Source organism: Schistocerca cancellata, chromosome 11, assembly GCF_023864275.1.
Source record: "Schistocerca cancellata isolate TAMUIC-IGC-003103 chromosome 11, iqSchCanc2.1, whole genome shotgun sequence".
Classification (NCBI taxonomy): Eukaryota; Metazoa; Arthropoda; class Insecta; order Orthoptera; family Acrididae; genus Schistocerca; species Schistocerca cancellata.
Genome location: NC_064636.1, coordinates 164,633,608 through 164,660,787, shown reverse-complemented (window position 1 = coordinate 164,660,787; position 27,180 = coordinate 164,633,608). Strand labels below are relative to the sequence as shown.

Below are 27,180 nucleotides of genomic sequence, written 5' to 3'. Positions count from 1 at the left end.
GACAGTGAGGTGGAGAAGAGCAAAGAAAGGAACCAACAAAAGGAAGGAAGAAACGAGAAGTGAAAAACCAAAAAGACCACAATTATAGGTCGTGGAACCGTCCGTCTCCGGACGCAGGCGCTAACTACCCCCGTGAGGGGGATGGACTCCTTTTAGTCGCCTCTTACGACAGGCAGGAATACCGCGGGCCTATTCTAATCCCCGGACCCGCAGGGGGGTCAGTGGAGCTGTGATAGTGTACAGAAGCGAGACACAGCAGTCACGTTTAGTTATCATTTGCACTTTTGAGGTAAATCGACTAAGCGAATTCACTATGAAACAATTCAAGTGCATGGAGATAATGTACCAGAATAAGCTGAAAAAATTGCATACCCTTTATGAAGACTAGATTATCATAAAGGAAACCGATTCAGAGTTTCCAACAGGCAAATGACAGTCCAATAAGACAGATTAGGTCTGTTTTAGCACATGTAGTATACCTGGCACAGTTTAGTGGAACATGACATTTGCGACTACTAACTTCAATTTCCTAGGGGGGCGGGAGAAAGAAAGAAAGAAAGAAAGAAAGAAAGAGAGAGAGAGAGAGAGAGAGAGAGAGAGAGAGAGAGAGAGCAGTGTTTTCCATTACATGATCAGAATGGACTAATATTGGGATTGTTACAACATAAAAGAACCCAGACATTCCAGTCCACGAAGGAAGAAACAGAACAACATTTCTCTTCTGGGAAGATATGCCATCTGTCTTTTGCAACTGCCTAGGAGTTTTACTCTATGTTAAAAAGGGAGAATATTACAACTAACATTACTACAATGTTGTGACAAATCTCTACCACGAGATGGAACAGAAGATGGCAGAAATAACTGCAGAAAGGGTCAGACTCCCACATGACAATGCACCACCTGACACTACTTCAGCAACTGTAGCACTCTTCGTTCCTGAAGTGCTAGATCCTCCCACTCTGAAAACCACAGGAAACACTACCTGACAATTTGACAGCGATGACTGTGCCACTGGAGTCTAGACTTTTTTCTAATCCAGTTTGAAGTGGCAATGATCTTTTCGAGAAGCAGCTCAACAGAAGTGCAAAAGCTGAGGTTTCTACTTTTTTATTCTGAGACACAAACCTTATAAACAAACTCTGATCTCACTTCACTGAACCAGCCCTCTTTAGATCAAATTCTGTGAAAAAATTCTACACTAAAATGGAAGAGTGGCTTCCAGCCGTGTGTACAGCACACCCTTACCTTGGGCTTGGGAGAGGCCGCATTCTGGCCGCCCTGTGGCTGCGCCGCACCTTCTCCTTCGCTCTGCGACGTGCGCTGGCCGCTGCCCCCCGAGCCGCCGCCGCGGGACTGCCGGGTCATGCGCGGCCGGTAGCGCCTGCGTGGGGCGCGCCCCACAGGTTGGCCCTCGCTCTCACTCACGTTCTGCACGAAAACCGGTAACGATTGGCAAAACTGAACGTACGACTTACTATATGGGGTGTCTGAGAAGTCCCCCTCTTACCTTTCTATAATTGGGGAAATACAAGATGTCCGTACATATCTCTTCAGTTTAAGACTAATAGCTTTAAAACTGTACTAGATACTCACAAATGGTTTTCAACATGTGGCAATGTAACACAGAGCTTTTTTACCTTAACTGACAATGACACAAAATTAAATTTGAAAACCAGATTAAATATGGACGTTACAGGAAAAAGGTTAGTGTACGGCCTGGTTCATACAGCCAACATCCGATACTGAAATGCAACCACACTTTCAAACGTGCCACTGGGGAGGGGGTAAACCACTGTCCCAATCAACTATCGGAGCCCGGCATACATTATTTATGGAAAATGTGTAGTGTTCTCCATAGGAAGAGTGCAGGTCACCCTTCTGCAAGGAGTCCGACAAAATCTGCACGTACGGCAGCCGAAGTCGGAAATGATTATGGGCAGTGCACGATGTCTTCCGTACAAACCTCATTTGGGATCTGTTTGCAGTGGGTATGCTAGCAAGACTGATGCAAACAATTATTTTTTACAAGATTTGTTTATCTGAAGAGAGAACATCTGACATATACAGCATCCTCGTGTTACACGTGAAATGGAAGTGTCCCAAGGTTCACGTTTGGTGTAGACTGATGCAAGGTTGCATTACTGGTCCACTCTTTCATCGAGAGGAATCGACGGTGGTGTTTCCCAGGACTTGTTAAGGAGTGTGCTGTGCGACAATTTGAACACCTGCAACCTGATGTCACATTCCGGCAGGATGGGACACCACCACACTGCTTCCTTCAAGTCCGTCACTTTCTAAACAACAAGTTTAGATGTAGGCAGATCGGACAAGATGGTCCCATTCCACAGTCACCACAATCCCCGTACCTCACACCACTTTACTTCTACCTGCAGGGTTTTGTAAAAGCTCTGGTGTACCGCACCAAGGTTAAAGAACTGCAGGAGTTTAAGGCATGCATTTACAATGCGTTTTAAGATGTCACTACGGAAAGAAATGAAATTCAGACTGGACATAATTCGTTCCACTGTGGGTTTGCACATTGTGTGTATGAATGAGGAAACAAAACTTTAGGAGTTACTGATGACATGTTGAAAACTAGTTATACCTAGTATAGCTTTGAGGGTATTAAAGCTTTGCATTGTAAAGATAATTTATGGATGCCATGTAGTTTACTGGTATCCAGCTTGGGGAGAGAGAGAGAGAGAGAGAGAGAGAGAGAGAGAGAGAGAGAGAGAGAGAGAGAGCGAGCGCTTTGTCGATACTGATTTTTGCTTTTTGTTCTTTCTTTTCATATCAGTACTGCATTCCTGCAGTTGTGAAGCCACTTGTGATGTGATAGAAAACAGTTGAGGAGTAAAAACTGGCACAGTGCAGTAATGTCCATACAAAGCAAACAAGTTCACACTTCAACAAGGACCTACCTTTCAAAGCAACATATCTAAACTTAAAGGAGCTTGTTTCTGTTGAAGAATGCCAGATAGGGCCATACAGATGATGTAAGGAAATGCGAGAGAAAATGTGCAGCCATGTATCAGTTGAGTGATTAGTCACTGACAAAGTACACATGTGTAAGCAGATTAATTTCGAACAGTGCAGTGTTACCACATTGAAATAGATTTAAAAACTGAATAGATTTATACAGACATTCAGTTAATTATCTAAAGACATGGGGCAGCCAACTGCACTACCGCATTTTGATGGCACAATTATCAAATGCTGCGTTTTGCGCAAGATTGCAGCTTTTTATGGATCTGCAAAATATCGCAGTTGTGAAGCAGAATGTGAGTTTTTGGTCCAAGGACAATTCCACTACATGTAGAAGTCTGAAAGGATCCCGCCTCTCACTACGATATTTTTAAAGGTGTGTGAATGAAACTAAATGCCGATTAGATGAGGTGAAAGCGGATAAAAAAATTCCCGGATTTACTGCTTAAAAATTACTTTTCCCCAGGCGCAAGTACATTTTTTCCACGTTAAGTGACACTACATTTCCCCTTTGAGCTGTAAAACTTAGCAATCCTTTGAATGGTGAAGGTTTTATACACCAGTGTGGACCTCCCACACACTTTACAAAACTAAACCAAGCAAAAAAAAAAGTGCAATTTAGAATGAAATTTGATGTGTGGCAATTTACACCGCAAATTTTGTATTACGGAAGTAAAATACGAATTCCACAATAGCTTATGAAGCACTGAAACTGAGATCGTGATGCACTTTTGTCAGTTAATCATAGCTCCTGTTATGCAATCTCATCAGCCAACGACAGCAGATATTCAGAGCATAGGACATGCTATTTAGTCATCCAACAGCAACATCACTTAAATGCAGACACAAACAGGAAAGTTAATGGTTTGAGTTAATATACATATAGTATATCTACATGAAAGCTAAGCTTTACTAGTGTGTGGTTAGACAGGATCATAAGAGCACAGCTTAATATTTCTGAGAAGCACTTAACATTTTGTCTATTATCCAGCTGAATAAATGTTCTGTAAAGCACTGACTTCTCCACAGAAAAGCTAATTACATCCATGCAAGAACTAAAATATGAGAAAGTACGAGACACAAAGCATGAAGGTTAGTGTTACACTTTAACATATATCAAACATATATGTGATCGTAAAATATTACTCAGTAACAAACGGCTGGTCTTCTAGGCCTGAAACTTGTGTGGCTGGTGCCGAAAGCATTAAGTTTTGGATACGAGTCAAATGCTCAGTGATTTAAGAAATTCTTTGAACATTCTCAAACCTTGTGTAAAAGTAAATCAGGTATTCCTGAATGACTAAACACAGCATTTTCCTCAACCAAATAAAAATGTAATCAGTTTTATATCAAACCGAAAGCAGTTTACTGTTACGAATATTGCACAGTCTTCATCCTAAAACCTCTGACATTTACTGTTGCAATGCTTTGTATGCACTGTTTCTATTGCTGTAAACCACAATTTACTTTGCAACTTTTGTTTTGCAGTTATTCTTCCATTTAGGTTTTATTGCTGCACTATTATTCTGCAGTAGCGGGCTAATGTAAACTTCCTGGATTATCAGTTCTTACTAGTAAGAATTACAAAAATTTAACTGACAACTGAAAAAAATAAATTTCTGTAATTTAAAATCTCAGTGTTTTTGCCAGATGAAAAAATTTCATTTTTCCAGGATTTCCCACTTGTCCCAGGGCGTATACATCCTGTAATGCCTCAGCTGCAAGACTGCAAGACAAGGGCATGTCCAGACAAAGCAAACAAGTTCGCACTTCGACCTACCTTGTAAAGCAACGTATCTTAAGAGGAGCTGGAGGATGGCAATCCAGCACCACTTGCTCCTCATGTGTGCGAATTCTTTTAACAAATTCAAGGCAACTGGATTAAGCTCGGTTGAGCATCTCTGTCCCACTAAAATAACCACCACAAAGTCTGGGGCTTATCACACCAAACAACTCGTTACACGGAATAATGAAGTCACATTTGGCTCAATGCTGGCACAAATGAACTGAACGAAAGTGCTGAGGCTTTTCTAAGATTAGTTCAAGATGCTCTGCTGTATGTCAATGAGCAAATTGAGGCCCGTAGACGTCTATGTAATGCATGCTGGTGCACTTTAAGGCCCACTGGACACATGCTTTTGTTTGCAATCACTACAATATACTTTACACTGGATTCAGGGGTACAGGGACTTCAGACATTGCCGAGAGGAAGTTACAATTACACACCTTTACTACTGTACGAGAATTGCTACTTTTTGCGATTTGCATTTCACCATACACATTTCAGCAGTGTACACACCTGGCCATCCTGGCTCCTGGGACGCCTCGGAATGCCACCTCCACGTCCTCCGCGGAAGTTGCGGCGGAAGAAGCGGCGAGGCGGACCGCCACGGCCCCGGCCGCCACCGCGCCCCCCCATGCCGGCGTCCACAGGCTCGTAGTCTCCCTCACGGCCGTCTCCCTGCAGATGCAGAGTACGGTGTTAGGAACACTCGTCTGGATACTGGTTGCTCTACCCAGAATAACGATTTCCCGTATTTGTTAATGGGCAGCACTGAATTTGTATACACCTGTAACTAATTTTTTGTCGAATTTGCCGATCGTGGTCCAATTTACATCCATTGTAAGTCCACAGTCTTCTACTATCAAAGCTACAAACAAACAAAGTCTGTACGGTGTTACTAACTACACACAGAAAGACGCTATGTTCCACTTATAGAACGAGATGTATATTGCGACAATCTAGTGTCTCTGTTCAGCACGTATTACCAATTTCAGGGGGTTGTCCTTAAGATCAAGCATCGCGAAAATACACAACCTGTGGCCACTGAAATGTTATGCAGAAGTCACACTTAGAATAAATTCAGGTCTTATTGGTATCAAACCATCAGATGCAGATATAATCTCCCCAAACAGGGTAGTGTAACTAGCATTCAAACTGGAAAGTGTGATACAACATAAAACCAAACCAGTTGTGTATGCTGCCTTGGGGTAACTTGGTGATACATTAGAGACACCCAGATGTAGCATTGTCACCCCCCACCCCCACCCCAAAAAGTTCAAAGCTGTACCCTCAGGCAAGCAAGGTGATGGTGCTCAGTCTTTTTTGATGCCCGACATCTGATACCACCCAATTCCTCGAGCATGTACAAACCATTAACAATGAGATGTACTACGAGACAATCCTTAGTCTCGTCAAGTACATCAAGAGCAAATGGCCTGGGCTGCTCACGGAGAGAGTATCTGCTCCACAATAATGTGTGTCCACGTCTGTCTGATTTCACACGAAGTTTAACAGTCAAGCTCAAGTGGGAGCAGCTTCAGCATCCACCCTACAGAACAGGCAAGTCCATGTGTCTGGTCTGATAAACATCAGAAAGGGAAACACTTCAACTCTGCTGACAAACTGAAGGACAGCACATGACTGGCTCTTGTCACAGACACAAACTCCGGGGACAGGGAATTCTTAAGCTCTTTAAATAGTGCGATAGTTGTGTTCGGGCCTCTGATCACTCTTTAATAAAAAGAGTGTCATCTTGTTATTAGAGGACCAATGCCTCTGCACTAAATTTCGTGTCAGACTTCAGGAAAACACAGCGACACACTAAGACACAGAAAGCCTACAGTGAGGAGTTAAGCCATACTCGGCGTTACACACGGTTCCCACAGATTTTTTAAGCTCATCAGGTCAGGTCAAATGTCAAAGCCGTTCTGATAGTTTTCTCTGAACGATTAGTTCATCACGAATTCATGATACGGAGGCAATCCGTTAATCCGTGGTACTACTGGAATGTGTTGGAGCACCTGGGAGTAAATGTGCAAAGGAAACAGCCTGGAATGTGGTGAGCCAAATCACAGCTCTTGCATCACGCATCACATATCACACCCACACAATCATCCCTGCTGGTGTGTGACTATTACACACACACACACACACACACACACACACACACACACACACACACACACACACACAAGCGCTGTCTCATCCTCTGTACCCTCCAGACCTGCTCCCTGTGGAATTTCTTATGTTTCTGAAGTTTAAGACCCCACTGAAAGGATATATTTGCAACAACTGACGTGGTAAAGGAAAATTTGCGATGTCACTCTGCACGATCCAGCAAGAGACGCACCGAGACTGCTTCCGGAAGCGGAAATGACACTGGGAGCACTGAATCAATTGTAAAGGAAGTTATTTCGAAGGAGACCGTGCGCAGTAAGTGAAAGGTAGGTGTAGAAAAATTTTGTGGACAAGGTTCTGGAAATTTTTAGAATAAAACTTTATGAGGTTGCTAAGTTATAGCTGTCACATAAGATTAGACCTGACAAAATGAAGCTCTATAGTGAATTGATATCACAAGCAGAAATAGGTTTAGATTCATAAAACCGCCAAAATTGTGGTGCACATGCAACCCTAACAGCTGATGTACAGTAATAATATAGAACACTATGACACTATCTTCAACCAGATACATGTTCATTTTCATAATTTTAATTTCTTCAGTCTTTGCTATTTCAATACTACGGATAATTTTTTTTTACTTTAGGGAATTTTGCTTAATTCTAACTGCCTAAAAATAATGTCGACCAATAATATGCTATAGAGGCACCGATTTTTCACGTCACGTAAAAATCTTACAATTTATCTACAAAAGGTGTGTGGAAACTATATTTACTGTAAAATTAACAGATCCTAAAAGTTTGTCAGTATAGTAAGTGAAGAAACAAGTGCACTGCACACGATTAAACGTGGGCATGGAAACTGTGGTTATAATTATGTCTGTTAAATTTCAAGCAATACATGTAATTTCAAGAAATAAATTTGATATCATTAATGTAAAATTATCAACATAAAAGAACAAAAATGTTTATACCATTAAAAAGTTATAAATGTAATTGTGGCTGAGTATACATTTGTCTCATCCAGTTTTGGTCAGTTTCAGCACAGCACTGTACCACAGTGCAAGTTTTGAAGAATTTATCCGATACTTTTTCACCTTTATTATAAAAAAAAATTATAAGCAGATACATTTTAATTAAGATTTGCAGAATTGGGACCAATTAATCTACTGCAGAAAACAGGTAATTCATTCTAAGGTTCCTAATTCAAGTAATATGCTATCGCCAACACTACAAGATTTGCTGCGATAATCAGCTTGTTGACAAAATTAATTTTCTGTATCGTGGGTGAAATTAGTGATTTGCTAGAATTCTATCCACTTCGTGGTGAGACTTGCACTTACAGCTCCATCTTGAGCCTGTCCATCACGTGGCAGTGGTCTCCTCGGTCTGTTGTTGTAGTAGTTGGGCTGGAAACGGCGCCTCGGTCTGTAGCGCCTCGGACCTCCGTCCTGGCCCGTAACGTATGGGGCATCTGCCAAAAATTAAATGTACTGTTAGTATAGTATTTGACAGGACACGCACATCTGTCTCCCACACGGCTGCACAGTCAAGCTGAGAAACTGTATTAACTACTAACCAGGGCACCGTCAGGCCCGATCACAGATTTTAATATCTCTCAGGTATGTTGTGGAGAGGCCTGTCTCGAGTAACTGGCTGGCAGCTTTTCTTGTGACGGCCCCTATTTCCTGAGAAGTTTTCGTTTTATGCGTATCTCCTATACCCATAACATTAGTCCACTGTCAACCGACAGAGCGTAGAACTGTGTAGCGTGGCATGACGACCGATTAGTAGCTACCGTGTCGGTGGTACTGGTTCGAAGCCTGCCTGTGTACTTTTCTTCACATCGATTTGTGGAGGGGGAAGGCTGATCGGATGGTTGTAGTCCACTTTGCCAAGCACTTTTAGAAGCAAGTTAAAATTTTCATGAAAATTTTTTAAGCATTCCAGACTTGCAGAAGATTAAAAGGAATTGTTTCCAGGGAAGATTTGATAAAAATACGTTCTTTAATTCTGCATAAATTCAGTGCACCTGTCTTCACAGAAAGATTCCACAACGCTTCATTTGCTTCGAAGAATGAATATATTTTTTAATTTAAATGAGCTGTGTTTTGCAGGAGCGCTTCTGAAAAATTTGCATGTCAGCAAGGCATTAGCTTGCATTAAATGTGCACGGTATTCAACAAATGTGGTTTCAGTTGCCTCTTCAGCAAATATCATCCAGAAACAGAACACACATTTCATGGCAGTTTGCTTTATTTATTAAATTACTATGGTGGAAATTACTTTTTGAATAAATTTGCACAAGATACCGTATGTCAAAATCAAAGCTATAAAAACTATTAGCACGGTAGGCACGGACCACCGATTTGCTGCAATACTAACTTCGTCAAAATGTTACTGACATTATGGGTGTAAGAGGTATCTTCTATTTTTTGGAAATTAGGACACAAGAGAAACTGCTAGGCAGGTACTCTTGGCAAGTCCCTCCTACACCATACCTAGAATTCATCAAAATCTATGATTAACATGTCTGAAAGTCCCCTCTTTAGTATTTTAATGATGAACTAGGTGAGCCACTAATCTGCCCGAGGGAAGAACTCTGGACTTTGTCACAGTGTGCACTAGGCTGGGTCTTCTGACAGTTTTACCCAATTCGGCATTCTTACAACCGATACTATGTTCTGTTAAGTGAAGTCACATTACATTACAGACACACTACTATGTTCATCATAAAAATAAACCTGATGGAAACAAAAACAAATGCAGTAACTGGTCATAAGACATAGCCGATGGAAACTGGGGTTACACTGAAGTAGATCCTACTAATGTGTTACATACCTTATTACTAAGTTACATTAAATGAAACTAGAATATTCTAACATATTAACAGCCATCAACATTTTTCTTAATCACACTTTAGCTATGTAGTTTTAATTTCAAGAACTGTTTAGTGTCACTGTGCACTGTTGCGCTCCTATTCCCATGTTAATACGCAGTATGAAAATGGCCGAAGCTGCTTCCTGCTACATAGTGAAAACACACAATGTTGAACACTGTTAAAAAGTGCCAAGAAATAGATTGTTCTTAATGTTTTTCATGAATTTATAGAAAAAATCTGGCTTTTAAGTTTCCCCGAGAGACTTAATTTGATACAGCTCAGATCTAAATGCATGCCGGATGTACAGTGGAAAAAAGATTGGTAGTCTGGTGCAATTCATGGATCACTGGTTCAAGTATTCTGTCATCCGTTTTTCATTGAATTTCAAATACCTACATCTTGTAATTGGGAAACTGATTATTTTTAATGAATAATACACGTTTTCTAATTATATACTGCACACAAAATTCCTGCTTTCATTTCAAATATAAATTCTTAGTTATTGATATTTTATGAAAGGGTTGCTTACTTTAAGAGAACAACTGTTTAATTTTTTACAACACAAATTAAAAACCAAATACTCTAAATATGTCCACTGTTTCATACCACAGATGTAATCACATTCGAACCAGAGTGATAAGTGTTTTACACACACACACACACACACACACACACACACACACTCTTTCACACGTCACTGCCGAACACTGGCGGGATAAACAGCACATCAAAAGAAAAGGAGAAAATGTGGCGCCTACATGGCTCTGTAGATTCTGTCGTTTATTGACTTATTATCAATGTAGCAGATGACAGTTCCAGAACTGAAATATGCCTCTTAGATTAGGATAAGGAAGGAGTCAAGAGTACCAGATGAATGACTAATTAGTGGCTTCAGTATTCAACAATACATTGAAATCACTACAGTATGCTTTTGCAAGACACATAGCTTCCTCAGAAAAATTACTCTGTGTTTAAGTTAGGAAATTTCCACCACTTGTTTGTAATCAGAATACCACGTTAGGTAAGAAAGTACTTCACACTTTCCCATCTGGTCACCTAAAAAGTGTACAGTAGTGCTGGAGTTTTGCCAAACATTACTTCATTCTCTTTAAAAATTAAATGACATTCAAAGCTTGTCTACTTCCAAACTACAACTGCTCAAGTCATTGAAACAGAGGATGACACGCGTAAAGCTGAAATACTAAACACCTTTTTCCAAAGCTGTTTCACAGAGGAAGACCGCACTGCAGTTCCTTCTCTAAATCCTCGCACAAACGAAAAAATGGCTGACATCGAAATAAGTGTCCAAGGAATAGAAAAGCAACTGGAATCACTCAACAGAGGAAAGTCCACTGGGCCTGACGGGATACCAATTCGATTCTACACAGAGTACGCCAAAGAACTTGCCCCCCTTCCAACAGCCGTGTACCGCAAGTCTCTAGAGGAACGGAAGGTTCCAAATGATTGGAAAAGAGCACAGGTAGTCCCAGTCTTCAAGAAGGGTCGTCGAGCAGATGCGCAAAACTATATACCTATATCTCTGACGTCGATCTGTTTTAGTATTTTAGAACATGTTTTTTGCTCGTGTATCATGTCGTTTTTGGAAACCCAGAATCTACGCTGTAGGAATCAACATGGATTCCGGAAACAGCAATCGTGTGAGACCCAACTCGCTTTATTTGTTCACGAGATCCAGAAAATATTAGATACAGGCTCCCAGGTAGATGCTATTTTCCTTAACTTCCTGAAGGCATTCGATACAGTTCCGCACTGTCGCCTGATAAAGGAAGAGCCTACGGAATATCAGACCAGCTGTGTGGCTGGATTGAAGAGTTTTTAGCAAACAGAACACAGCACGTTATCAATGGAGAGACGTCTACAGACGTTAAGGTAACCTCTGGCGTGCCACAGGGGAGTGTTATGGGAACATTGCTTTTCACAATATATATAAATGACCTAGTAGATAGTGTCGGAAGTTCCATGCGGCTTTTCGCGGATGATGCTGTAATATACAGTGAAGTTGCAGCAGTAGAAAATTGTAGCGAAATGCAGGAAGGTCTGCAGCGGATAGGCACTTGGTGCAGGGAGTGGCAACTGACCCTTAACATAGACAAATGTAATGTATTGGGAATAGATAGAAAGAAGGATCCTTTATTGTATGATTATATGATAGCAGAACAAACACTGGTAGCAGTTACTTCTGTAAAATATCTGGGAGTACGCGTGCAGAACGATTTGAAGTGGAATGATCATATAAAATTAATTGTTGGTAAGGCGGGTACCAGGTTGAGATTCATTGGGAGAGTCCTTAGAAAATGTAGTCCATCAACAATGGAGGTGGCTCACAAAACACTCGTTCGACCTATACTAGAGTATTGCTCATCAGTGTGGGATCCGTACCAGATCGGGTTGACGGAGGAGATAGAGAAGATCCAAAGAAGAGCGGCGCGTTTCGTCACAGGGTTATTTGGTAAGCTTGAGAGCGTTACGGAGATGTTTAGCAAACTCGAGTGGCAGACTCTGCAAGAGGCGCTCTGCATTGCGGTGTAGCTTGCTCGCCAGGTTTCGAGAGGGTGTGTTTCTGGATGAGGTATCGAATGTATTGCTTCCCCCTACTTATACCTCCTGAGGAGATCACGACTGTAAAATTAGAGAGATTCGAGTGCACACGGAGGCTTTCCGGCAGTCATTCTTCCCGCAAACCATACGCGACTGGAACAGGAAAGGGAGTTAATGACAATGGCACGTAAAGTGCCCTCTGCCACACACCGTTGGGTGGCTTGCAGAGTATAAATGTAGATCATCTGGCTGGCCAGTGCTGTCCACATTAAATGCACCAGTAAAGCAGTTGTCCCACATTATTGATCAGTCCATGTGCATGTAACAGTATGAATCGTATCTGTATGATCTTGACTGTAAGAGACATCTTAGCTTCCACTCCACATGATAGATTCAAACAGATGTGGAAGAATACATGGTGTAATGTTTGCATCAAGTTTATTTTTATGATGAACACAATGTAGCAACAGCACATGTTTCAACTTGTGGTTACAGATTCAGATCTTAAATTAACCATGAGAAACATCACTTTCCACTTTCAGCTGTAAAACTTTTTATTCTGCCACTGCAGGTTCAGCATTGCACTACTGTCAAGAAGCAACAACCATATAATGCAATGGATGAGGAAAGTAATAGCAATTCTACAACAACATTAACAAATTCTGCACTCTTAATATGCATATACTTAAAAATAACGAAGTCTTGAGTATGTTGCTGTCTCTGAATAACATTCCCCCCAAAACGTTGGTCTGTAGAGGCAGCTCAGCTCAGTAATTGTGCAACTCCAAATTATAAGAGTTAAAACTTACAGCCTGAAGTAAAAAATGATGTCCTTAACCGAAGCCTAAAAACTGTTCAATTCTAGACATTACAAAGGTAGAAATTAGATGAATTAGCAATTAATTAAACAAAACCAAAAAATGCCTTTAAATATTTGATGACATTACATATAGCAGTAAATGTATTAACTCTGTGGCAAAAATGGTCTTATACTCGTACAAATGTAAAGTAACCACGAGAATTTGAATGTGGCAGGAAGATTTTATTTACACTTGAAATGAAAGATCTCTGAAAAATTTAAGACCCCTCTTAGTAATGTATCCTGAAGCAAGATTTCATTTCAAGATGTATAATTTTCACAGTTCACTACACACAGGTATTATCTGTGCAGAAACTGCAGATTTTTGACAAAATGGAAATCAAGCCTTAAGTGGTCCATTATAATTACATTGTTTATTTTCATTTAAAATACAAACATTTTGTAAAGACTATAACAAAAACATGGTGCCTACGTTTCGTAGAGCAAGGAAGTGTACATAAAGCATCACACCATGTCACTAGTAACAGCCATGAAACATGAGAATGTAGTTGGGAAAAAGGTGAATGATAAACAGAAGAAAAAATTTGCAACATTATTTTCTGAAAGTTAACAAAAAGTCTTGTGTATTAAGGGTGATTTTCTAGGTCAGTTATCAATTTCTTCCACATAATGAAGAGGGCTTTCAATGTGATTTAACAACATGATCTGCAACACTAAATAGTAACTGGAAAAAATCTTATCTTGGGTTATCCATGTTTTTCAGTCATCCATGCAGTACTGTTTTCCAGGTTGTACTCATCTGAACTGGTTTGTGTGCAACTACTAAATTAAAGCTGTTCAAGACTATCTTAAATGTTTGAAACAACTGCTATAGTTAATTTCTATCTTAACACTAACTGGCAGAACCAGGTAATGTAAACAAACAACAAGGATATGGCAGATAATTTTGGGGTCCAAATATAAACCAGTTTTTTAAGCTTTTTGTAAGCACTCTCAGTGTCAAAATGTTTGGATGTTTTAATATATGTCACTTTCTAACTGCCAGTCAAGTCTGAGCAAATTTTATCCACTACATCCCACTGGTTCCATCAGCTTTTATACCTAAAATTACTTCAGAGCAAATGCTAGATGTTTAGATTCATGTGTTTAAATGATGCTGACTCTACTTAGTTAAGTAGTCACATATACAGGATGATGTATGGTTAAATTGCAACAATATTCAGATCTCTGCAACAAATTAAATATACCATAATTTCGTGACAACTTCTGTTCATGGTGAATTTTGTTAACATTATTTGATCTTTGATACAGCCTCGAGGTTGGAAACATTTGCCACATAATATCTGTAGCTCCAATGTGATCCATCCATTGATAGTAGTTTCACTATACATATATTGCACATTATGGAGGCGAGATTGCTATCAAATGTTTTTTAACTTCCTTGCAAATTTGAGCAAGAATTTGAATCTGATTAAATAGGAACGTTTCTTAGAGTAGTGGTGATTCAAACCAATTTCTTAAAGGAACTGAAGCTGATGCACCCACTGTCTTATTTAAGGCTGCATTTGTTTAAGAGTGTTTGTTAAAACATTTTAAAAAACTGTCTCAGCTTGCAAACTTTTTGTTGCACCCTTAGAACCAAGTTCATTCTCTCTCTCTCTCTCTCTCTCTCTCTCTCTCTCTCTCTCTCTCTCTCTCTCTCTCTCTCTCTCTCAATGTGCACACTTTCAAGCTATGGGTAGCTACTGCTGATTTATTTTGCACATAAAACCTCTCTGCCACTCCGGTCAACACAAATTGTAGAACCCAGCTGCCAAATATGCACATTGTCCTAGCTGTTATTCTGTTTATAAACGGCATCAACTTCTGCGGAAAACTAATGCATGTACTGAAATCTGAAATTGTCTACCACTTTGTATGAAGTGTGGTTTATTATTATTTCTTTACTTTCTCAGACGTTAAGTCTGGTTAAAAATGGAAAGTGACACGGACCTTGATCAAGCGTCACTTCCTTTTAACTGTATGGTATATGATATTGCATTTACGAACTTTCGGGTAATCGAACATGTATCAATAATTACGGATTTCTGTAATTGTATATAGAAGTTTGGATGTAGCTGTATTTCATTGATGTACTGGTGGATATTGTGTGGTATGACTCCTGTAGTTGATAGTATAATTGGTATAATGTCAACTTTATCCTGATGCCACATGTCTGACTTCCTCAGCCAGTTGGATGTATTTTTCAATTTTTTCTCCTGTTTTCTTTTGTGTATTTGTTGTATTGGGTGTGGATATTTCGATTAGTTGTGTTAATTTCTTCTTTTTATTGGCGAGTATGATGTCAGGTTATGTGGTGGTGTTTTATCTGTTATAATGGTTCTGTTCCAGTATAATTTGTATTATTCATTCTCCAGTACATTTTGTGGTGCACACTTATGTGGGAACATGTTGTTTTATAAATTTATGTTGTAAGGCAAGCTGTTGATGTATTATTTTTGCTACATTGTCATGTCTTCTGGGGTATTCTGTATTTGCTAGTATTGTACATCCACTTGTGATGTGATCTACCGTTTCTATTTGTTGTTTGCAAAGTCTGCATTTATCTGTTGTGGTATTGGGATCTTTAATAATATGCTTGCTGTAATATCTGGTGTTTATTGTTTGATCCTGTATTGCAATTATGAATCCTTCCGTCTCACTGTATATATTGCCTTTTGTTAGCGATGTGTTGGATGCGTCTTGATCGATGTGTGGCTGTGTTAGATGATACGGGTGCTTGCCATGTAGTGTTTTCTTTTTCAAATTTACTTTCTTCGTATCTGTTGATGTTACGTGATCTAAAGGGTTGTAGAAGTGGTTATGAAATTGCAGTGGTGTAGCCGATGTATTTATATGAGTGATTGCTTTGTGTATTTTGCTAGTTTCTGCTTGTTCTAGAAAGAATTTTCTTAAATTGTCTACCTGTCCATAATGTAGGTTTTTTATGTCTATGAATCCCCTTCCTCCTTCCTTTCTGCTTAATGTGAATCTTTCTGTTGATGAATGTATATTTGTGGCATTGTGAACGCGTAAGTGTATTGAGTGCTTCTAGGTCTGTTACTCTATTTTACTACTCCAAATGAGTAGGTCAATATTGGTATAGCATAAGTATTTATAGCTTTTGGCTTGTTTCTTGCTGTCAATTCTGTTTTCAGTATTTTTGTTAGTCTATATTTTTCTTTTAGTTCTTCTTTAATATTTGTATTATCTATTCCTATTTTTTGTCTGTATCCTAGATATTTATAGGCATCTGATTTTTCCATCACTTCTATGGAGTCACTGTGGTTATTCAATATGTAATCTTCTTGTTTAGTGTGTTTTCCCTTGACTATGCTATTTTTCTTACATTTGTCTGTTCCAAAAGCCATAATTATATCATTGCTGAATACTTCTGTTATCTTTAGTAATTGGTTGAGATGTTGATTGGTTGCTGCCAGTAGTTTTAGATCATCCATGTATAGCAAATTTTTGATTTTGTGTGGGTATGTTCCAGTAATATTATATCCATAATTTGTATTATTTAGCATGTTGGATAGTGGGTTCAGAGCAAGACAGAACTAGAAAGGACTTAATGAGTCTCCTTGGTATATTCCACGCTTAATCTGTATTGGCTGTGATGTGACATTTGAATTTGTTTGGATATTAAGTGTGGTTTTCCAATTTTTCGTTACTATGTTTAGGAACTGTATCAATTGGTAGGCATGTTATGGGGCGATATTTAGCTGGGTTTGCTGTGTCTGCTTGATTTTTAGGTTTCAGATAAGTTATTCCATGTGCAAGTGTATCAGGGAATGTGTATGGGTCTGCAACATAACTGTTAAATAATTTAGTTATATGTGAATGTGTTGAGGTGAACTACTTTAGCCAGAAATTTGCTATTTTATCTTTTCCAGGGGCTTTACAATTTTGAGTAGTTAATTGCTTGGGTGACTTCATGTTGCAAAATTATCACTTCAGGCATTTGTGGTATCATCTTGTATGTGTGTTTCTGCTTGTATCCACCGTGCATGCCTGTTATGTTGTACCGGGTTTGACCATATGTTGCTCCAGAAGTGTTCCATGTTTGTTATGCTTGGTGGATTGTCTATTTTAATGTGTGTGTTATCTATTGTCTGGTAAAATTTCTTTTGGTTTGTGTTGAATATTTGGTTGTGTTTCCTTCTATTTTCACTTTTTTGTATCTTCTAAGTCGTTTGGCCAATGCTTGTAATTTCTGCTTCTTTTCATCTAATTGCTCTATCGCTTCTTGTTGTGAGATTTCACCTAACCTTTTTCGCTTTTTTCTGACACTTCATTTCTTATAAATTGTGTTAGCTGTCCAATGTCTTTTCTCAGTTTTTCTATTCTGATCTGTAGCCTGTGTTGCCATGCTGGTTTTGTGGGTTTTTCTGTGTGTGGGTTGGTTCTGATCTCTGCCTAGTGTGTATATTAAGTGTAGTGAGTGCTCCTATATAAACCAGTAGTTGTAACTCTTCTATAGTTGTGTATGATTGTGTTGATAGTTTTTATTGTTGTTTCGACTTGTGGGTTATTTGGCGGTCTATGCAAGAATGGTCTAATGTTTGTATTTGTGTCTTTGTATTCTATATATGTCAGCTGAAATTTTTCTTCTATATCTAACATGTGTGTTACTTCGGGTTCTATTTGTGCTTGTTCTGGTGGCTGTCTTAAGATTTTGTTTTCCTCTGATTGTTTAATTGATGCGTGTTGGTCTTTGTTTGTTTGCTCTGGGGTGTTCGAGTCCATTACTGTATTTTCTTCTTCTGATTGCACATTATTTTGTTCCAGTATTTGTTGTACTTGTTTGACGTTTGCTAATTCTGACTGAGGTATCCTGTTATTTTTTATTATTACACGGATCTGATCAGCTAGTCGTCGTTCTGTTAAAAATTTTAATTCTGGATATCTAGTAATAAATGTTGTGTACACTTGTGATCTGTATCTAGTTGTGTTGGTTCCTAGGTTTGTTGCTCGGTAATAACAGAACATGAGGTGTCGATTAACTTCATCTGACCATCTCATCCTCTGTCTGTTTTCCTTCTAGGGTGGTTGCAGGAAGCATATCCTGCAAAACACCTCTATTTGGATTTAAATCATTTTCCAGTTGGCTAGCAGTGTCGTTACCATTGTGGGCAGGCATAGGGTTCAAGCGTCGTCCCCGACCATGACTGCGCTTGTCCGAGGCTTCTTTAGTTCTGCCCTGAACCAACTTATCACACTAAAAGGGGGGTTAGCCCTATTAGTGGTTTGTTCTTTTCGTCGCCTTTTACGACTGGCAGAACACATTAGTTCCAGGCTACACAATATCTTCATTATTGGTAGGTGAGACAGAAGCACTTCTTTTAGAGGACAAAATGCGAATTATACCATCACCACCACACAGAAACAATATTGTCAATGCAATGACATTTACCATGAACTAAGTGCCATACACATGAAAGTGGCAACAGATCCAAAGAACTTTCTTTCTAAACTGACTGTAGATGCCATGTACTGTGACATACTTTAACTACTTCGTCGACATATGTTCACATTAGTAGTCAACTTATCAAAGTTACCTTCACGTACTTTTTGTTCATAATTTTGATAATTCAAATATTTACTATTTTCATCTTCAAGTTCACCCTGCTTTTACAGATGGGCCTATTCAGAAGATAAAGCTGAAATAATTTGATATTTTTTGACGATTATTCAGATGTATCAATTAAGAACAAAGATCCAGAAGAATCAATTCCAGTGAGGGACTTCAACAGACCTGTATAGAAGCACACAGTAGCAGTGTTGAGAAATTATTAGTATAACACTACTAACAACAAGTATATACAAGAGAGCATCTGCCCTCACCTTGCTGTTTAACGCAACATCATCCTGTGAAGTCACGTTCACAGTGAAGTGGTGGTAACTTACTGTGGAAATTGCTTACAAAGCAGAAACTAGTTCTACAACCAGCAAGGTCTAAATAAATACAGCGTAGAACAAAGAATACCAGCTCATTCTTACTGATCTTTTAAGATGCTGCATTAAAGCTCAAGGTGGTGGCCATTTCATTTCTCTTGGAGTCACAACTAATGTTGTGCACAGTGCAAGTTTCAAGCCTGTGCTCTAGTTAGCTGTGTCAGTCCAGAACACAAACTTACAGGCAAAACCCTGGCAAGACCACTAAATGCACACTGATCATAAGTAACTCCACCCACACACATACTTTCAATTCTTTCAATGTATGCTTAATTTGCACCACTTTGAAATTAAAGATATTCTGTGCAGTCAACTCACACCTGCACGTTTAGTCCAAGTAATGGAAGAGGATTATAAGATTTGCAGACAGATGCAGAACGTAATGCAGCAGGTCAAAACCTGCACCCAGCAAGATTAGCCAGAAGGTGTGAGCACCTGTCCTCACCTCCATCATCTCGCTGCGGGGGAGGGCCTCTCCTCATGCCGGGGGGTCCGCCCCCACGAACGCCGGGTGGACCGCCGCGGCGCGGGTAGTACCACTGGCGGAAGCCGCGCCTCCTGTCGGCGGCATAGGGAGAGCCCTTCACCGGTTCGCCGCCAGGTCCCGTCACGTTCGCAGCCTCGTTGCCCTTCTCGCCCACCACCACGTCGAACTCCACTACTTCGCCATCCCCTACACTGCGTACAGCTTTGCGTGGATTGTTCTTGGCGATTGCAGACTGAAATGAGGACAGAACAGTTAAAACCTTCCAGAACTGTAATTGTTTACAGGATGTAGTTAATTATCATTCAATGAAAAGCATCACTAAAAGCCAGGTTTCGGAGTGGTCAGAAAAATCTCACTCGGCAGGTTACCAATTAACAATTTAGATGTTGCGCAAGACAAAAGTTGTTCCGTACAGAAAGAAAGATTGACTTCCGTGAATCTAGATAATGCCAATCAGTCTCGCAATGACTCAATTAAATTGGATGTAAACTTTGAGGAACTATCCAGGCACTCAGATGTAGCAAAAATTCCAAAAATTGGGTCTGGATTGTGTCCCTCTACAACGCTGTTTGGGGTGAAAGTGCCTCGGAATGCCAGATATCTGACTGCAGATACTGCCTAAAAAAATCAGATCAGAATATGTGCTTGTATTTGGAAGAAAATAACTGGAAGGAAATAATGATGATCATCATGACTGGAAGGAAGGGTCCTCCAACTCATTTAATCATTTAATGCTTATTTCAATTGTGATTATCCTACCAATAAAAATTAGTCTTTGCAATGCTGTAATTTGAAAATGGGTACTACAATATCCAACCTATGTCTAAATGCAAGGACATTTATTGGATGCTTATCCTAACAGCTTTGCAACTTGAGCATCAGGAGAACTTTGTTCAGATAGCGACAAGCAAATGCTTTTAATAACTGAAATGCTGGCAGATACAACAAATTTATTTCAGGGTGTATACACACACAAGTAAATAAATTTGTGTGTTTTCCCAGTTGAAAGTACACTTTTCCCAGGCGAAAATACACTTTTTCCGTATTTGTGGCAGTATATTTTCCCTCAGAACAGTGAACTTATCAATCCTTTGAATGGTTAAGGTCTTTACAGCAACGTATGACTTCCCAGGACTTTAGGAAATGAACCCCAGAAAAGCAGCACGTTTTGGAAAGCTCTCAGATGTTTAGCAAAATGTACGATGTGCTGCATATTGATTATAAAAGTATATATTCCAATTCCAAAGAAGGCACCAAGGTTTCTGAAAAACAAAGAGACTGAAATGTGCTTTTGTAAGCCAATCAAAGCTCACACGTCACATGACCTCACCAACTGATGGTAGCAGATATTCAGATCATACGACACACGACAGTAGCCAACAGCACCACCACTTAAGTAGTGCGAACACACAAATTAGAAAAGTTAACGGGGAAAATTACCTTTCATAGTGTAGCTACAAGAAAAGCTAAGGTTTCACACACAATAATTGTCATCTTTGCATGTTTTTTGCTTTAAGGTAGGTCAGACAAAAGTGCCAGTAATATTTTAAGTAATTATAAATGCCTTTTCTTCTGCACTCTAAATTCTTTCAACAGTAAGTGATTTATCCTTATTTAAATCTTAACATTTTGAGATACAACACACCGATTTAACAAATTCAAAGCACTTTTGTACGCGTAACAATTCACCTTGCGTGAAGTGAAATTTGAAAGTGAGTCTTTTCAAACCACCATTCACAACACTTTCATATGACCTGTTAGGCCCTTATTACACTAGGCCGCAAGGCGGCACAGCCAGACATGCCACCGGTGGCGTTTCTCGTCATTGGGAATAGATAGTAATGGAGCGAGCCAGAAGCTGGCTGCCTCGCACCACCACCACCACCACCACCACCACCACCACCACCACCACCACCACCACCACCACCACCACCACATCGGCCGCCACTGGTGACAGTGTCTTGGCGGGGTATTGTGTTAAATGGAGCCTACACCACTCGGAAGCCACAACCACCACTGTTTGGCCACCGTGTCGTCAGTTCGCCGTCTACACAAGTGACCAGGGAACGTGTCGGGCAACAACTACACACACTTTTAATGAAAAGGGAACGGCTAAGGGAGAGGAAGATTCGTGTAGTCATAATGATAATATTATACTTGCGAGGCTTTCCTGTGGAGGAATCGGTTGACCTATGACCTTGCGATCAAATGTTTTCGGTTCCCATCGGAGAGGCACGCCCTTTCGTCTACTAATCGCACGGTTTTGCGGTGCGGTCGCAAAACACAGACACTAAACTTATTACAGTGAACAGAGACGTCAATGAACGAACGGACAAATCATAACTTTGCGAAAATAAAGAAAGCAAAATTTTCAGTCGAGGGAAGTCTCGAACCGAGGACCTCTCGTTCCACAGCTACTCACGCTAACCGTTGGACCACAGTGCTCCTGGACTCCGTTTGTCCTCGATGTTGCCTATCTTCGCATGGACTACTCAGTTTGTATATTTTACTAATTTTTTCATAGTTCCACACAACTTCTTCCTGTTTTCTCGATTGATCTGTGCTCAGTTTTTCAAGGCCTATCCACTGTGCCAACTTATAACTAAATCTGAGGGGGGTGCGATGGGGAGGTTCCCTTGTAAGTACTGAATTAAACATTACCCTTGTTCACTCTAACCGTGTACAAATTTTGTTTTAGTGAAAAAAAAAAAGTCATATGCACCCAAGTTAAAACTACCGAACACAATGACACACGCGTTAAAAACAACTATACATCAATCCCTACTGACAGTGTAGACAGCTAAAAACAGGGGTGTGAAGAAAGGGCTACGAAAGACACCATACTGAAACAGAGGTAGAAAACTAAAAATTAAATGGCTATCACCATATTGCTTTGACAGATAAGTAAAACGTGGTTGGCAGGGCGTATGTCATTTGTTAAAACGGCCGATTAACTCAGATGGAAAATCCAAGTGGGAATGTAAATGTTAGAAACCTAGCGTTAAGTCAAAGTGGGGGACAATTAAAACTTGGGCACAATGTGTACGAAGTGGTGGGGTAGCACCAATTACCAAATGACAATGGCTAAAAAGACAGTGGCCAATACGCAGCCTAGTTAAAATTACCTCCTCCCAGCAGGAGGGCTGGGAGGAGGTCGTCCAAGCTGCTGGGAGAGGCTTAAGAAGCCAGAGCTTATTCCTGTGAAGCGAGGACCGATGGCAATGCCAAACTGACACCGCCTCTCGACATTTGTCGACGGAGATCATTTGAGGAATTAGTGTACTGAGGTACGAGGACTGCAGCCTCGGCAGCAGCGTCAGCAGCCTCATTTCCCGGCATACCGACATGACCGAAAGCCCACAAACATCACAGTGGCTGCACCGAGAGTGAGCAAGTGAGTTTTCCTGGACCCACTGCACTAAGGGACGGGCCGTGTACAGCGAACAGGGACTTTGCGAAGACGACAATTAAGAAGTCTGTCACCGAATGTACTCTGGCCTACTACAGAGCAAAGAGATCGGCTATAGGTACTGAGCAGTGTGACTGAAGCCAATAACTAAAAACCTGGGTGCCAATGACAAAGCCACACCTAATACCACTGTCAGTCCAAGAGCCATCACAGTACACAAAGGTACTATCACAAAGTTCCACGCTTTTACCACTTGCATCGCCAGAAAGCCATACGAATTGTTTTGTCAGTGGAAAAACTAAAGCCATTATCAATGCTCCAGGAGTAAAGACTATGAGGACATGCTGAATACACCCCTCTGCAATAGATGGCAAATTGTCAACAAAATGGGAGTTGGAGAAGCCCAGCAGGAGATAGGCCATTATAGGGTTTATGGCGATAGCAAAGATGACACTCAGGAAGGAACCCTGAGGCACACCGGTTTCCTGGGCAAAGGTGTCCGACAAGGCAGAACCCACACGAACCTTTAAAACGTGTCTTAAAAATTCCTAAAGGAAACAGGGCAGCTGGCCACAAAAGCCCCACATGTAAAGAGTATGGAGGATACCAGTCCTCCAGTAGGTGTCTTAGGCCTTCTCCAAATTGAAAAACACAGCCAGTGTCTGGGATTTCCACAGAAAAGCCTTCATGACATGAGCGGACAAAGTGACAAGGTGGTCAACTGCAGGACACTGCACTGTGTAGTCTTTAGTAAATTGCGTGACTAGCTACCGTACCAGCTCCGCACGAGTCATACCTTCTATCACCTGGCAAACACAGTTGGTGATGAGATGGGGAGTCTTAACCGGGCTCAGGTACGGGTACAATCGTAGCTTCGTGCCGACATCCAGGAAATTTGCCCTCTGCCAAAACACTTTCTTTTGCTCGTGCCGTTTTTCCCACAGATACGCAGGGTCAGCACGGTTACTCTGATGTGGCAATGTTAGTCGAAGGGGTGGCCGGATGCCCTTCCTGCCACCACCCCGTACCCCCCGGGGAGGGAATTTTTTTTTTTTTGGTGGGGTTTAAGGGCGCTCAACTACTGAGGTCATTAGCGTCCAGTCACAGTTGTTAGAGCACAGGGAATCTAGTAAAGCTCAAGGGGAGGGGGGGACACCAGAAAGTCCTGACAAAGACGCAGATAAAATAAGTAAGAAAGTTAGATGTCTTTGGACAAGCCAGTCAATGTTATAAAACGCAGAACACGAGCAGCTGCTCGAGCGTCATCAGCTAAAATATCCGGTAAAGTAGATGGCAGGGACAGGACAACACGAGATTGACTGAAGCGGGGACACGACAATAAAACATGGCGCACTGTTAGTGCTTGACCACAAAAGCACTGCGGGGCTGGGTCACCGGAGAGCAGGTAGCGGTGGCTAAACCGGCAATGCCCAATCCGCAACCTGGTCAGAAGGACCTCTTCTCGCCGAGATGGTCGGGAGGAGGTTGTCCAAGCAGTTGGGAGCGATTTTACTGCCCGGAGCTTGTTTCCTTGGAGGGATGACCAAGCATCCCACCACAACAACACAAGCCTCTTACAAACAACCCCACGAACGTCAAATGACGCGACACAATGGGAGGCTGGCCGAGGCAGGAGGACTGCAGCCTTGGCTGCAGCATCTGCAGCCTCATTCCCAGGCACTCCTACATGTCTGGGAACCCACAGAAAGCTGACAGGAGAACCGTTATCAGCGAAAGAATGGAGGGACTGCTGCATCCGTTGAACCAAGGGATGGACCGGATAGGGAGCTCCAAGGCTCTGAAGAGCACTGAGTGAGTCAGAGCAGAGTACATACGATGAATGGCGGTGGCGGCTGGCATACTGAATGGCCTGATGGAGAGCAAAAAGCTCGGTCGTAAAGCTGGAACATTGGTCGAGGAGCCGGTATTTAAAGGTGGCGGCCCCGACGACAAAGGCACAGCCGACACCGTCAGTTTTGGAGCCATCGGCGTAAATAAAGGTGTGACCGGCAAGTCGAGCACGACGTTCAACAAACCGTGAGCAATACACTGCAGCCGGAGTACCCTCCTTCGGGAGTGAGCTGAGGTCGAGATAAATATGAACCGGAGCCTGGAGCCAAGGTGGTGTCGGGCTCTCACCCTCTCTGAAGGTGGTAGGGAGGGCAAAATCCAATTGTCGAAGCAGGCGACGGAAGCCGACTCCGGGGGGCAGCAGGGCAGACACATACAACCCGTACTGACGGTCGAGGGAATCGGCGAAGAAGGACTGATAAGAGGGGTGGTCAGGCATTGGCATCAGCTGGCAGGCATACCGACACAGCAGTACGTCACACCGGTAGGTCAATGGTAATTCGGCAACTTCAGCATGAAGACTCTCGACAGGACTAGTGTAGAAGGCTCCGGTCACAAGACGTAACCCCCGATGGTGGATGGAGTTGAGACGGCGTAAGAGGGATGGCCGAGCAGACGAGGCTCCCATAATCCAGCTTCGATCGGACTATGGACCGATACAAGCGAAGCAGGACAGTGCGATCCGCTCCCCAAGATGAACCACTAAGAACTCTGAGGACATGAAGGGAACGTGTACAATGGGCCGCCAAATAAGAGACATGCGGAGACCAACACAGTTTCCTGTCCAATGTGAGCCCTAGAAACTTAGTTGTTTCCACGAATGGGAGAACAATGGGACGGAGATGTAAGGATGGCGGAAGGAACGCTTTATATTGCCAAAAGTTGATACAAACCGTCTTCTCTTCAGAGAACCGGAAGCCATTTGCCACGCTCCATGAGTATAGGCTGTCTAGACAACGCTGAAGGCAGCACTCCAGGAGGCAAGTTCTCTGGGCACTGCAGTAGATCGCGAAGTCATCGACAAAAAGAGAGCCTGAGACATTAGGTGGAATGCAATCTATAATTGGATTGATCGCTATGGCAAAAAGGGCTACGCTCAAGACGGAGCCCTGAGGCACTTTGTTCTCCTGGAGGAAGACGTCAGACATTACGGAACCCACACGTACCCTAAACTTTCGATCTGTTAAAAAGGAATCAATAAAAAGGGGCAGGCGACCGCGTAGACCCCACCTGTGCATAGTGCGGAGGATACCTCCTCTCCAACAGGTATCAAACCTTCTGCAAATCGAAGAACACGGCTACCGTTTGGCGCCTTCGCAAAAAGTTGTCCATTATGAATGTCGACAAGGTCACAAGGTGGTCAACAGCGGAGCGGCGGCGACGAAAGCCGCATTGAACATTGGTAAGTAGCCGTCGAGATTCAAGAATCCAAACTAACCGAACGTTAACCATGCGCTCCATCACCTTACAGACACAGCTTGTAAGAGAAATGGGGCGGTAACTAGAAGGAAGGTGTCTATCCTTCCCGGGTTTGGGTATAGAAACGACGACAGCATCACGCCAACGCATGGGGACTTGACCTTCAGTACAGATGCGATTGTAGGTACGAAGAAGGAAGCTTTTGCCTGCTGGAGAAAGGTGTGCCAGCATCTGAACGTGAATGGCATCTGACCCCGGAGCAGAGGACCGGGACAGTGCAAGTGTACGTTCGAGTTCCCGCATAGTAAAGGGGGCATTATAATTTTCCAGATTCAGCGAGTGGAAGGAAGGGCGCCGAGCCTCTTCTGCCTCTTTGCTGGGAAGGAAGGCAGGGTGGTAATGGGCGGAGCTTGAAACCTCCGCGAAAAACCGTCCGAAGGCGTTTGAGACAGCCACAGGATCAACAAGGACCTCATTACCTGAGGTCAGGCCCGGTACCGAGGAGTGGGCCTTAATGCCCGACAGCCGGCGCAGGCCACCCCAGACGACAGAAGAGGGAGTAAAACTGTTAAAGGAGCTGGTGAAAGAGGCCCAACAAGCTTTGTTGCTGTCTTTGATGACTCTACGGCAATGCGCTCTGAGTCGTTTGTATCCAATACAATTCGCCAACGTAGGATGGCGGCGAAAGGTGTGTAAAGCATGTCGTCTAGCACGGATAGCGTCTCTACAAGCCTCATTCCACCAGGGGATGGAAACGCGACGTGAAGAAGAGGTAGTACGAGGAATGGAACGTTCGGCAGCATTGATGATAACAGCCGTGAGGTATTCGACCCGACTGTCACAACTGAGAAAATCGTGGTCCGGAAAGGTCG

The 27,180-nt window shown here is 41.9% G+C and overlaps 1 protein-coding gene across 2 annotated transcripts in view; it reads right to left on the bottom strand.

The window, feature by feature from the left end:
* Positions 1-27,180, bottom strand: part of LOC126108427 (Y-box factor homolog) — a 140,599-nt gene that overhangs the window by 19,883 nt on the left and 93,536 nt on the right. For both annotated transcript variants that reach the window (XM_049913641.1, XM_049913642.1), the window contains exons 4-7: positions 19,588-19,861; positions 8,229-8,359; positions 5,285-5,446; positions 1,246-1,428 (exon numbers count right to left, since the gene is read on the bottom strand). In XM_049913641.1, the coding sequence (XP_049769598.1) occupies positions 1,246-1,428; positions 5,285-5,446; positions 8,229-8,359; positions 19,588-19,861 (750 nt within the window). The remainder of the gene's footprint in view (positions 1-1,245; positions 1,429-5,284; positions 5,447-8,228; positions 8,360-19,587; positions 19,862-27,180) is intronic.